This window comes from Empidonax traillii, unplaced genomic scaffold (genome assembly GCF_003031625.1).
Source record: "Empidonax traillii isolate 1590-97213 ecotype Southwest subspecies unplaced genomic scaffold, ASM303162v1 scaffold776:size297702, whole genome shotgun sequence".
Taxonomy (NCBI): domain Eukaryota; kingdom Metazoa; phylum Chordata; class Aves; order Passeriformes; family Tyrannidae; genus Empidonax; species Empidonax traillii.
Genome location: NW_020955969.1, coordinates 148,556 through 163,094, shown reverse-complemented (window position 1 = coordinate 163,094; position 14,539 = coordinate 148,556). Strand labels below are relative to the sequence as shown.

General features: G+C 43.8%; 1 protein-coding gene across 1 annotated transcript in view; it reads right to left on the bottom strand.

The window, feature by feature from the left end:
- Positions 1-251: 251 nt before the first annotated feature.
- Positions 252-14,539, bottom strand: part of CMIP (c-Maf inducing protein) — a 131,976-nt gene continuing 117,688 nt past the window's right edge. The window contains exons 13-20 of the mRNA XM_027901340.1: positions 13,106-13,283; positions 10,416-10,532; positions 8,874-9,014; positions 7,896-7,943; positions 7,023-7,169; positions 5,393-5,498; positions 4,241-4,311; positions 252-1,765 (exon numbers count right to left, since the gene is read on the bottom strand). Coding sequence (XP_027757141.1) covers positions 1,712-1,765; positions 4,241-4,311; positions 5,393-5,498; positions 7,023-7,169; positions 7,896-7,943; positions 8,874-9,014; positions 10,416-10,532; positions 13,106-13,283 — 862 coding nt within the window. The 3' untranslated portion in view covers positions 252-1,711. The remainder of the gene's footprint in view (positions 1,766-4,240; positions 4,312-5,392; positions 5,499-7,022; positions 7,170-7,895; positions 7,944-8,873; positions 9,015-10,415; positions 10,533-13,105; positions 13,284-14,539) is intronic.

Genomic DNA, 14,539 nt, shown 5'->3' with positions numbered 1-14,539 from the left:
AAAAAAAAAAGAAAAAAAGGAGAAAAACAGCATTATTTGGGATGGGGTAGTCTACGTAGCAACAAACTTAAAAAATAAACAACAAAAAAAAACCTGAACAAAAGCTTGGCTTCCATTGAATAAGATTAAATATATATATATTTATATATAAAAAATTACATTGGCTGTATGTGAAACCTTGAGGTGCTGAAGAATAAAATAAAAGTGTTAAACAGAGGAAAAAACTTCTTTTTGTTTTGTTTTTGTTTTTCTTTTTTTAAATAAGCAGCTCTGTACAATGAAGGCTCATTATGAAAAAAAAAAGTCAACAGCATAGTTATAAAAGAAACCACAATTTTTTAAAAAATCATCTTCTAAGCAACTGTGGAATTTGAAAAATGTAGCAGTCACATTTACAGACAGAGCTATCGGATCAGCAACACCGCGATTTCCTCAGAGTCCCCAGAGGAACATGCAGAACAATGCGTGCACAGAACAGGTGAGGGAGGGAGGGCAGGGGAGAAAAACAAAATAAAACAAAAAAAAAAACCAGAAAAAGCTGATGCACAACATGGAGGGAGAACTTTTTTTTTCCTCTTTTTGAAATATCGGACTTAAACAGAAAACAACGGAGGAGGCAACCGGTAAAATCTACAGTTTTGAGAACACCCCACTGGCAAAACGAACGAAGACTCGTTCCCGTCTCCCGTGTTCAAACCTGACGTGGTTTAAGAGACTAAAGAAAGTTTTCAGACTTTGGAAGGAAACGTGACTTTTATTAATCCCTGTATCCCCTCCCCCAGCGACCACACCCCCCACTCCCCTCAGCATTTTCCTTCCTATTTGACAACGTTTGAGGCATTTTGAAATCAAAAAGACAACGCGATGAATGTTGACAGAGAGGGAGTATAATACAGTCTGCGTTACTAAAAGGCAATTCTTCAAGGAGGACATTTCCTTTAAAAAAAAATAATAATAACAACAAGACAGCAAACTAGTTTATACAGTACTAAACGCAAAAAAAAAAAAAAAAAAAGGGTAAAAGAATTAACAATTCATAAATAAAAGACAGGTCCCAGACCTGTTATTTGTGAACCATTTTCTTAAATAGGTGCATTATGTAAATCTTATGTACAACAAAATTACTTTGCATAACAACTGCAAGGACACGGAGGGGGAGGTGAAAATCATATTGGTTTTGGTTTTCTTCTCTTGAGATTTCTGTACGTTTGATTTTCTGGAGCAAAACTGGTGAAAGAGGAGTTCTGGCTGGCTGGGTCCCAGCCAAGGAAACCCAGGTAAGTAATGACAAATGAATATTTTTTTTTTTTCTCCACACGGCATAAAACACAAAGGCAAATAAAATCCACAAAGGTGGTGGGTTTTTTTCCTCTTTATAATCCTCTTGCTGCTACAAAGTCCTTTTTTTTTGTTTGTTTGTTTCCTTTTCAATTTAAATTATGTTGATTCTGAAATCACAAAGCTGAAAGAATCCAACGGGGTCCAGGCTTTCCCCGTCCCCACCGACACACACAACGCCACTCCGCTACCCCACAACCACAACTCCTGCCACCAAGTCCCCGGGCTCACTGCTCTACAGGTATTAGCCAAAAGTTATTTTCCGGTTTGTTGTTTGTTTCAGTGTTTTTTTTGTTTTGTTTTTATTCTGTTTTAAAAATCTTTTCCTTCTCACGAGAAGCAAAAGAGAAGAGTCGGAGGCAGGGAGAGGAGTTCACCACGCTTCGGTGTAGCGGACGTCCACCTCTTTCAGGTTGGGTAGTTTAGCCTGCGTGGGAAGGGAGGGAAAGGTCAGAATTAATGACACGTGTTCAGGACTCGGGTAAAAAGTTCCTGTCAGATCTGTACCGTCAGTAAACTGGGAGGATTGACTGTTGGCCACAAACTGCAGGAAGATGCGCGACGCCCTCGATCCTGCGGGGCATCGGTGCTGAGTTCAGCAGCGAGCTGAAGCGCACGGGTGTGGCGAGGGAACAAGATGCTGAGCCCTTACAGACACATCAGACTAAGTCACACCTGCTCTAAAACCCATGAACCAGCAATCAGGTCCAGATCAGACCCTGATCTTCATTTTTCATACAGATGCTCAGGAAAATGTGTTTGTCAAACTCCCGCCGAGAAGGCAGAGGACTCAAACTGAGTGCACAGCCCTGCGTTCCTCCTTCAGCCTCCACACTAAGGCGCTGCTTGATTTCCCCCTTCATGTGCTAATAAAATTTGGAGAGCTTAGCATCTTTTTGGTGTCTTTGTGGTCTCCCTTCCTTAAGTTCCGTGTTGTTCCTGAACTACCCCAATGCGGGGCAGACGGGGATCGGCAGTTTGTGCCGTTCCTCCTTGTCGATCCCGTTTCCGTGCTCCCCGACCATAATTGCAAGGTTAATTCTCTCAAAACAAATAAACACGTTTAATTAGGCTAGGGCATAATTGAGGACTTGGAAGTTTCTAGGAGTCATTATTACCTCACTCCTTGATTTATGTGCACGCATATTTTGATAAGAGCTAGTCATAATCCTACAGACACTGCCAGCAAATAATTTTTCAGTTAGGCAATAATGACTTCAGTAGTGGGTGTTTATTTATTGTCTGGTTCAGCCTGCCTGGTACATATGTGGGTGTCTGTGTGTGTGCAAGTGTGTTTAGTGGGGTGGGGGATGGAGCTGAGAGGAAATGTCATCACTGGCTTGTGCCCCAAATGCTCTTGCAGACCAAGGGGAGAAAAAGGAAAGATTTGTATCAAAAATACATTCTTTGAAGTCTGAGTTGTTCTCAAAAGACCTACAGACTCGTGCCCCGGGGAGAGAAACCATTACCCTCCCTTGAACACACAGAGCACTAAAAAATGGTCACCAAGATAAATCTCAGTGGAAGAGGTGAAAGGGGAAAAAGTGATGCCTGCATGTTTTCTGAGCTTTTTGAATTCTCTGCAACCACTGGGACCCTGCTCACAGACAGTTTTGCTTTTTGCCCTAGCAAGGCACTTACTTGTGTTGCTGCTAATGCAATACCAGAGCAGAGGGAACTTGTTAGGAAAATACGAGTTTCAGTAAGAAGTTAGTGGCAAAGGGGCTCCAAAGCAGGGTGGGACTGGGGGAGCCTTTCAACAGATGTGATTTCAGAGCCCTAGGCCAAAATCAGCATTGACCTTGATTGTAAATGCCTGGGGCCTGGTACAAGCTCCACTGTGTGAACCTATCAGCAAGCCAGCTGCTGATCCCAAGGATGACTTCTTAGCATAGACAACTGTGACACAAGTTTTGAAAGCTCGATCTTGAAAAATCCATGCTAGCAGCATTGCAACTGAGTCCCCGGGGGAGCCCTGGCTCCACAGCCAGAACCAAAGAGAGACATTTGCAGCGGATTTTGAAAGCAGAGCAGTTTCAGGGCTTGCCTCAAGTTAGAAACTCAACCTAAGGTTGTGACCTTTTGAGCAAACCCGGCCCAATCCAAGGTTTCAACATAGAAGACAACCTAATAACAAGTTTCATCTTGAGTGCTTGGGTTTCTAAGGTAAGATTTTGGGAGGTGAGACTCACACAACACCAGAGTGAAGGTAAAGTCCACATGAAGTCATGAAAGCTGGCATATCTCAGGCAGGTTTTGTCTGAAACCACCTGGGGCCGTTCCCCTCCCACAGCTACATTCTAGTTCTTTACACCCTTTTGACAAAGTGTTGTGAATTCACAGCAACACCAGACATCTTACATGTCACATTTGGGAACTGGGCAGTTGTGCAGTCGTTCCTGCTTAAAGGCCAGGCCAGTCCTGGAGGTGTCAAGATAAACCTGCACCCTCCTCAATGATTTTCATTCTCCCTTTGCCTTCTGAAACAAAGCTCTGTAATGCTGTTCACCCATGTTACTTCTGGTCCTGTTAACAGTACAGGACATGGTGTGCACTACGTTTTACCTGTTTCTGCATCCTTTATCAGAAACATCAATATGCTCCTATTTATGAAACCTTTACTGATAAAACCTTTACTGTTGAGAGCATTGGTGAAAAGATTCAGTTTCTGATTCTATCATCTCATACTTCTCCATTCAGTATATTAAATATTTTCTGGGTCCATCAAAGCCAGCAACCTCCCAATGCTGTTTTCACTATTTTTTTCCCAAAATAATCCACGTCACCCTCTTCAGATAACTTTCCACCCACCCCATGGGGCCAGTTCTCTCTGCACTAGGCATCACCACCATGCACTTGCTAAATCTACTTCTCATCTTTAGTGGATGCAATTCACAAATACCTTGAGATCTTCATAGGTATCTGCTGAAAGTTTGGTGCTGTTCATATTTAAACTACACAGGCTCTTCATGGCTAAAAGAGAAAATACACAGTTATTTATGATCATTCTGCATTTTCTTAAAATAATCAACTTACAGTAGGCTAAAGCATAAACAAGACATGACTATGAGCAGCACTCTCAGGAAAATGCTGAATAGTGTAAAATACAGAAGTACAAATGGATAAACAGCTGTTTGGGCCCTCATCCAGGAAAAAGTCCCTATTTAGGACGGGCCATTAAGCATATGCTTAAGTCCACTGACTTCAAAGAAGTTCAGTCAACTTCTCATAATCGGTTTCCCGCACATTATTCCGAATAGTGCCCGTTCCCAGTGCTCTGCACGGTGCTCACGGGGGCCATGCTGATCCAGCAGAGCTCCCTCTCCTCCCCCGTTCCCATTTTAGGCTCCAGTACTTAGCAGAATAGTTTCCTAAGATGACCCATAACCACTGGCCTGTCTGGCACGTCCGTGTAGGATCAGGTCCATGAAAGCAGCCCTTTAAACCCAACAGCAAGGTTTATAACACACTGCTGGATGCAGGAGAGGGTTTCATTCTGGCACATCGAGCAGCTTTCAGCGCTCAGGGATTCCTGAATGCCTCACTCTGCCTTGCTGTGTTTAACCTAAGAACAGGGAGAGTTTCACCTCCCCAAAAAAACAAGGAACAAAAAATGCCAGAAGGAGTACGGAACCTGCTGTGCACAGTTGCTAAACTGACTGATAAGTTGCCACGTGGCTTTGCAATCTTCCCGTGCTGCACCACAAGGTCAGGGCCCACCCAGAGGGGACGCCCATGGGAGGGTGCGGGAAGAAAGATGGGATGTCCCAGGGCAACAGGTCACCACGTGAGATGGAGACAGGTGACATCAGTAAAGGCAGAGGCAAGAGTCAGAGCGTGGTCCGGGCTAACAAAGCCCACACGAGGCCACCAAGTGCCACCAGGCTCAGATCACCCTCCCACCTCCCCTGCCCGCAACCACAACCAAGGCCTGTCCTAAATCCCCGCGGAAGCATCGCCGTGGCAGCCAAGAGCTCCACCTCCCGTGTGAACCCGCCTGAATCCCTCAGAACCCGCGGGTGCCCTTCCCGCCCAGCCCGCTGCGGGCACTCACAGCTCAGCGCCAGCAGCCCCGCGTCCGTCACCGGCGTCTCGCACAGGTTGAGCACCTGCAGCATCGTGAGGTGCTCGGACAGGAGCCGCAGCCCCGCGTCTCCAAACTGTGGGGCACAAGCAGAGTTGCGTCTCAAACAATGCACCACCGACACCTCGGGCAGGGCCCTCAGCGCAAATCAGGGCGCGCGGGAACGGCGTCGGCGGATGAGCCCTCAAAGCCGCGCTCTGACCGTTCAACGCAGTCACAAATGACGGGGGGGGGCAAAGCTAATAGTTTTATCCCTGTTTTGCGGGCGGGGAACAGAGAAATTAAGTGACTTGTGCTGCACGCTTAACCACAGCCCATCACTTAATTAGGATGGTGCCTCTGAAGCCCGGACTCTGTACGAGCGGGCTCCCACCCAGGCTATGCACGATGGCTGCGGCAGCCTCAGCCAGTTCCCAACCACATCACACAGAGAAAGCACAATGCAAGTGGTATTAATTAGCTATTTTGGTCTCAAGAACAATGCACTATTGATTGGTAATTGTTCTATTGACCCACTTGGTTTCTGCTGTTTCTAAATTCTAAGATTAATGGAAACCAGGATATCGCAAAATGAAATGGAATCTAAACCATTTCTTTTCTTTTTTAATAAACCCCCCACCACACATAAAATCTTTGTCCAGTGAAATCAAACTCATTTTGAGCAAGAAGCATCAAAATTTTCAAATCCAAAGGTCATATTGTTAAGACAAATCTGGAGGAGATACAAAGAGTCTTAAAAAAAGCAAGCAATCAGTTTCTAATTCATACCCTCCATACAAAAAAAAAAAAAAAAGGAAATTTCTGGGATACAAAATAGTTAGGAACACAAAACAAAATATTTACGTGACATTTGAGTAAAAAAAATGCTGCTTTTTGTAGCTGCACTGAGAATAATCATATTTTTAGGGAGCACTACAAATAAGTGCTAACAGAAAATGGGGAAAAAATATTCAGTGGAGAACCTCAGAGACCAAAAGCAGGGGTAAAACTTGTTTCAATTAACAGCTGAATAATTTATTCAGTTAACTTAGTCTCTTTTCGCTTACAAAATAACCACATTAACATTATATTTTCCTTCTACTTATTCATTATCTGAGTTTCTTTTTGTTGCTGTCAGGTTGATCAGCATTCAGAGCAGTTCACTGCCTAAACTGCACAGACTCTGTGCTTTGCTTGACCAGACGAGATGCACAGCATCATCCTTTCATCCTAAATGCATGAAAACATAAGCACTTCTCAGATGAACAGCCCAGGTACAGTACACAGCAGCAACAATGCCCAACTGGACCATTCAACCCAAGATGGCAGCAACCCTTTTGTAATTAAAAATAAAATAAAATATAAAAATTAAGTTTAAAAAAAAAAAAAAAAAAAAAAAAAAAAAAAAAAATTAAAAAAAAAAAAAAAAAAAAAAAAAAGGCAAAGAGACAAATCAGCCGCCCAGATGAGCAAGGCCACAGGAAGGCCTCGTAAAAATAGCATGAGGACAAATCATCTAAGCAAGCCTCTTCACACACTCTCCTTGTGCTGACGTAATGTGAGATTTCAGAATTAGTCAGCGTTGGTTCCTGTCCCGAGTCTCAGACTGCAAAGCACTTACCTGAGTCGACCACAGGTTCAGCTGCTTGAGCGAAGGCAGTTTAATGAGGTGCTCAGCACAAGCACTTGTCACGTTGGTGAAGGCCAGGCTGAGGTTTTCCAGATTCCCAAAAGATCCCGAGCTTAGCAAGCGGGCCAGGTCTGCATCCTGAAAGGAGGCAACAGATTGACAATCAAGATCATGGACTCCCCAGCCCGGAACCGTCCGTGTCACCGATACTGGTAACCAGCAGGAGTTGCACAATTACTCCACTTGTTTACAGTAACAGAGAACCACACAGAGAAGTTTCTGTTTGTTTGGCAAGCAGCTGGGGCTCTTGTGGCAGCGTTGCTTCACACACCCTGGGAAAAATTTGTCCAAACATTAGGACAAAAATGTTCTTTGCGTGTGTATCCTTCTGAAGGCTTCAGTGCCAGGACGAATGCTGAAGCTGAGTCTTTAAACTTCATGAAGATTTAACCACAAGGTCCAGATCCCAGCTGTGTTCAGGACAGTTACCTGGCCTCAGTGAAGTTAGTCTGGGTTTTCACCAGGCTTAACTGCAGCAATGGTGGGTCTCTTGAGACTTCCACGTCTGAGATCCAGAACTGCTGCCTTTTTAATGCAAAATTCTGACCCCAAATCTACCATTCCAGATCTGCACAGCATTATAAACCTGACAGTCTGATGCTTGTGCTGGGGTTGGAAACTGCTGCACGGGCCCAAGAGCAGAAATGTGCCCTTACTTGTGTAAACTCCAGTCGTGTTGACAGAGCAAGCGGAATGGCTCCCCACTCAACTGCCCAAAACCACCGTGCCACCATGGCAAACATAAATCAAGTGTTTAAATATGGAAAGACAAAGCTTGTTTTTCTATTGACATGATTAACTTACTGTGGACTTGGATGGCAGTGTTAACCTTGTGGGGCCACCTTTTCTTTGCTGTAAAAGAGAAGATATTTTGGTCAAACAAGTTGCCGTTTTACATTTCAGACCCCAGCTCTTCACTAGAGCAAACCCTGCTCTGATTTCAAAGCTTCCTGCCACCTCATCCCTGCTTTTTCTGCACTGACAGATTTTTTTTTTTCTGAGTGTGCCTGTTGCTACCCAGGGGACACCCACTAACCACAGCTAAGTGGGTCTTCTCATGCCATTTGCCTGCTTCAGCCTGCCAATATTTGGCTACTTTCACTTTAAAGGAAATAGCTTTAAAATGCTGGACTGAGAGACCAAAGGGGTTGAGACCGTGCAGCTGATAAAATCGTTTGTTTGACTTCAAAAAAAAAAGCATCTACTTCTCAGGCTGGGAGCAGAGATTAAAGACAAATATAAACGTGAAAGAAGGAAGAGGAAGGTTGTGCAGGGCTATGTTTGCATAGGTAAAAAAAGTGCTAATGAGAGCAGATCTGGTTTCAATCTGTAGATCTTGTCTTTAAAACCAGGAAAAAACTTTTTTTTTTTATAGGCTCTAGCTCTGAGAACTACACCTAAAGACCATCTCAGTAAAACGCTGTGAATGTCAGAGCATTCAGAAATGCTGGCCAGCACTAGAAATATTTGCTACTCATATGTCAAAAGGTGGCAGAATCTGACAAGCTGACTTGCAGGATCTTGAGACAGCAGGGTTTCACCTTTATTCTTTCACACAGATCCTAAGCAGGTTATTGAATATCATTCATAAACATAGTATGGGATTAGTCACATCACTAAATACCACACAGGATATATATTCACAGTAAAATCCTCCTAACGCTGCTCCCATCCTGTTGTTAACTGGGAATTTCACACCCTGCTTGTCTTTCTTTTGAAGCTCCATTTCTGGAGGGTGCAGACTCCACGGTGCTATGGTGATACCCCGTGCAGGGGACATACCAGCTCCTTCAGCTCCCTCTGCCTCTCACACAGCTGTTCATACATTCTCTTTCCCACGTCGGTGCTTTCCAGGGTGGAGATGATCTGGAGCTGGGTGTCGTTGTTATCGATGATGTTGTACTCCAGCATCAAGCACAAAATCTAGCAGAGCAGAACGAAAGAAGAGTGGCCACGTCCATGGCTTACATTCCATTTCTTTCAAATATCCTAATTACACTGGGCATGGGAGTTTAAATTCCTGGCTAAGTTTTTAGAGCATGCATTATGTAGGTTAGATTAGAGGATTGTAGCAACATCTACTGACCTTCCAACACAAGAAACCAATTTTTTGTTCATAAAGAATGAAGTGTTATCTCTAAAAGTCAGCCTGTCCATCCTGTCTTCCATTAGTGCTCATTCCTTCTGACTGAGAGGTGCAATTACTTTGCATCAGACCTGGAAGATGGCTCCAGGCCACAGCCCTCTTCACAACAGGCACAATCAATCCAGTATTTCCCAGGTACACTGGATAGGCTGTGCATTGGCAGAGCTGGGACATTACACTCCAGCAGCAGAGCCAAGCAGCTCCTTAAGTGCTGGATTTTCTGTCCCTCAGTGCTGAGGTTTCTGTGCAAGCAGAACATGTGGGAGTTGCATCCAGTCCATGAGGCACGATGGGAAAAGCTGGGGAGGCTCTGAGAGAGGATGATGCTGGGAACTCACTGCTGAGACCAGGACACCCTCCAGCTCACTGAGGACACACCTGACTCACCCCTGGGAAAGGGGCTGCCAGGAACAAGTTAGACCTCAGAGGCTGATTCCAGACTTAGGACACAAGCTGCCCCTCCATGCTGCCTTTCCTTTTCAGCTATGTATCATGCCATTGCAATTAAAATGCAAATTTCTTATTCCCTCCATAATTTCAATTATTTTTTAATGAAAAAAAAAATCCAGCAATAGCATATTCAAATGCATGCAGCATTCTCCTTAATTTACTGGATTGAATTAGCATGGACAGCTCTAAGTCAATGAAAACTTGTAACTCCTTCCACCTATTTATCTACTTCCACTTAAAATATGACATTTATCAAGAAACTTGGAAAAATATATATAAACTACTAGTGCAATAATAATGACCAATCATAAGCACAAAAAATGTGTATTGATATAAGCAAATAAGGTTTTGTAAATGTACTTCTTGTGCACTGCTCATTTTGCAGGTGGTAAGACAAGCATCAAGCATTTTGTCATGGAAAAGCCTTGTGGTTGTGAATTCTGACCCCTCACCACAGCCAATACCATCATGGCCCACTGATTTCCCATCTTAACCTCTCCAACTGCATTACAGCAAACAATTCCTTCCTCCAAAAATTCTTGCAACAAAACTTCACGTAATTCACCTTCATATCCGCAGAACAACAATACTCTGTTCCACTTCACTGTGAGAAACACAACTGCAAAGTGCTGGTGGTTTGATACAGCACAAACCTGAGCTCTGCTGGGAAAGGCAGTGTGAAGCCAAATGCTCATCAATCTGTATGACCACAAATGTTTAGGGCTTACCTCTACCATCGTCTGGTTACCCCTCAGAGCCAGCAGCATGCAAGGTCCTAATTTATTTTCAGCCAGTGAAAGGAGGAACTTCTTTGTTTTATAGCAGGATCCCATTAAAATATGAACCTATTCGAGAAACAGAGGTAAAATTAGGGGTGTGAGCTCAGAAAACACATATACACCTGAAGGGATATCTGTTATGCAGTCAAAAAATGTTAAATATTTTCAACCAACCAAAAGGAACAGAGACCCTCATTACAATTAACAGTTGCAGACTCTCAACAGCCTTACTGCTGAATGGAGGTGACTTTCTGAAGAAGGTGATGCCTAGCGAGATCTGAGGGAGTGGGAAGTTTCTCTCCACAAGGGAGCTCAGCTGACAGCCCACAGGAGCCTGATAGAGGCTCCCCAGGAAACACCAGAGCAGCTGTGCAATTGCCCCCATTCCCAAGTAACACGATGAACCAGCCCCAGGGGAACCACTGGGGATTTTGCTTTCGCATCTGTTCGCGGTTTGGTTTCCCTGGAAGTGCCAGCTGGTGAGCAAGGGGTTTGTGTCTGGGTGAAAGGCAGCGGTGCTGGCAATCTGCTGGCCTTGGTTAAGGGGTGGTGATGGACAAAATCACCTGTGCAGGACGAACAGACAGCAGTTGAGTGGGGAAGGAAGGACTGCTTTAAGGAAATCCAGCAGCCCTGAGCCCGAAGTCAGAGACGACTTCATGTGCTTTCATGTGCTTGAGTCATTATCTTGTTTTCTCTTTTGCTCAGTTTTCCTCAAAAGGAAAGCAATGCTGAGAACATCCCCTGCGTAAGACTCCTTCGAGTCCACCAGTTCACAAAGGTGTCCTGCAGACTCTCTCCGAGCTCCAGACAGCATTGTATGACATCGCATAGTAACACCCATTGCAGAAATGCAAAGCCACTTGTATAAATCAAACCAAAGTCTCTTCTCACAAAAGAGGTTTGGCCATTTATTCCCCATTTAAAAGCCCTAGAAATCAGCTGCAGAGAATTTTGGGTTCCTAGCTGAATCTTATTTCATAGCCCAGATGGCTGATTCCCCATTTGGTGGGGAGCACTGTGTGAGAATTTGTATTTTCCAATGGCCTGGGCAGGAAGAGCTCCATGATGTAGATTCAGCATCAGCACTACTCTACAATGACCCTATAAATTCATTTTGTGGTTCCCCTGGTTCATGGCATTGCCTGGGCTGTGTTCAATACTGCTGAAAGCAGCACAGCCATGCCATGATGATGTCAATTCCACGTGAATCACGTGCTACCACACAATTGTGCTTCCTCGTGGCTTCACTACCAGCAAGGTCTTCAGAGAAACAAAAAATCTTTTTTTTCTTAAGCATCCATCAGCTCAGGCGGCCTTTGGCTTGAAGGTTAACATTAACCTTCAAGCCAAAATGGATTTCATTTCATGCAGTTTTCATTAAGCTTTTTTAGAGGTTTTCTTGAGCGATAGAAAATACTGACTCTCACACTAATGTAACATTAGGTGCATCTCAGAACAGGATGTTTTCCAAACTTATGGTTAGTCGTTAGCAGCTCTTTAAGTATTTATCAACATCCTTGCAAAGGGCACAGAGTGCTGCATATTAATGTCTGTTAGCATTGTGCTTTCTCATGCACACCATCTCCTGATGCTCATAAATTTCTTGAGCCCAACCAGCTCTCAGGAGAAATGACACAGTTCTGAAGGAATTTTTTCAAAAGATAAAAGACATAAACAGTGAAGAGGGATGAAACCTTTTGTGAACAGTCTTTGTTCATTATCTGTTTCAAAGGTATCTGATCCATCTGAATTTAAGAGTACAGACAGACATGCATGTTCTTTATGTCCCAAAACGTTCAGCATGTGGGAGATGTACAGAAGTGCAGCTCTCCCTGAAAGTCACTTCACTGTGTACCCAACAGCCAACTCCAACAAATGTTTTTCCCCTTACCAGGGAAAGGCAGTAATATCATTTCCATCTTACTTGCTATATGGAGAATTAATACAGAGCAAGACCTACGTGACTTGACCCAGGTTGCACAGGAAGACAGTGCTTAAATCACATCACTGATTAAAACCTGTTATTTTCTGTCTAGTCCTTCTCTGAGTTCCAAAAGAAATAACTGCTGGAAATGGAATAGTGGTTTCTAATTACACCTCCTCACACCAATGTAATTGAGCAGTCACTGATACATCATCTTCTTTCTTTCTTTCTTTCTATCTATCTGTCAGTCTATCTATCTTTTTGGTTAAGTCGATGTTACTGTTTTTAAATTCCAGGGTAGCCTATAAATGAAAACTATAGGTGTGCATGCACAGAACAGCCTGTCTCCCCTGTCTCCCAGTATTCCATGTTTCCTGGGACAGTTTTTTACACAGACACACAAACACACATATTTATCAGTACAAAAATAGATACATATGCACAGGCATGGTTTGTGCATTACACTACCAGTGAGAACATATGCCAAAGTCCAAAGGGAGAAGAATAATGTGCTAAACAAACTGTGACTGCAAGGGAGGTCAATGGATTTGGTGATAGAAAGATTTCCTGGTGAATGTTCCTGGTTTACAGAATCATAATTTCAATAGTTTTTTTTTTTTTGACAAAAACAAATGAATCTTGTTCCTACCAACTAGGCATTAGCTACTTACTGAAAGGAGGTTTCTAAACTCATATTATTGCAGACACGTACCATACTGGCAAACAGCTCTCCATCATCATCACAGGCCACCCCTCCAGGGCTGTAGAGCTGGAACCAGCCGTCTTTGCCAGCCCGCACGCTCAGCAAACAGGAGTGGACCTGCCAAAAAGTGAAGACATTGGGAAGGTTAAAATTCCTGCCAATAATCACCAGCGTCTCCCACACCGGGCTGAAAGAAGTAACTGCAAAACCAGGGCCTGCTGGAAATTTCGTGGTTGATATCCCAACCTACAGAGCTGAAGGCCTTTCTCCACTCACAGAACCCATTTTTTTCAGTATAAACCAGGTGCATCATCCCTAAATGCTTGGCCTTTTTCATTCCCTTTACACAAATCAAACACAAAATGGCTCTAATTTAGAACAGCTCCTTCTACTTGGGAAAAAACCTCCCACCAAAAAAACCACAACCAAAAAACCCCCACCAATTTCTGAGCTTCTGCCATTTCCCCACGCCCTCCCAGCATGTGTGTCTACACGTCTGATGTGAGCTGCATGCCAAATGCAGTGGCTGATGGTTTGCTCATTCCAATCATCAAAAATCCTTATTACTCCTGCTCTAATAAAATTTGACCAGAGTCAGGGTGAAAGGAAGTCCACAGGGAAAACTCAACAGGGATGTGTAACACAGAAGTTGCACTAAAGAACTGGCACCAGTGAGCAACCATTAGTCTAAATTTGTCCCACTGTAGAGATTACTATATTTAGTCCCACAGTTTAATAGAAGAGTCATAATTAAGCTTTTTTTTTTTTTCTACCCTCGAAGACACAGATGTTCCATTTCAATGTTTGAGGTCTGTGTGGGGGGAGGTAAAATCCATGCTCTTTGCTTTAAGGATGCAACACCAGTGACATATGAAATCCTGGTGCCATTCTAGGATAAGAGGGTTTTATCTGACAGGGGTAACTACTGCTCACAAGGGGTAAAATCATGAAAACCAGGAGTTCTGGGCAATGATGACGATGCAGCCTCACCCACAGTCTGAGGGAGCTTTGTTTCCTTTATGCCAAAAGCAAGGATTATTGTGGATGAGAGGTTCCCTCTGACTCAGCCAAAGCTGATGATGTTGAACAAGCTACCAGTGCAGCAATGAAGCAGCAGCCACCACGACACAGTCACTGCAGTAACACACCTCCCACCCCCTTTTCTCCTGCCAATTGATGAGAATTATGGTCATTTGTACACAATGTGGCTGAAACACAGCTAAATGGAACCTGTCATTTTGTAGGCTGTATGATGGATCCATGGATTCTGCTTCACTTTTTTGGTATGAAAGATGACAAGCTCTGAGAGATTCCAAAGAGTGGGAAAATCTTTCTGGCTACAGGCTGCTGCAGAACAAGGACATCAACTGATGCCAGACAGGAGGTGACAACACACGCTTACACATAAGGCCAGAAACCCTTAACAGTGGATGTCCTGAGTGG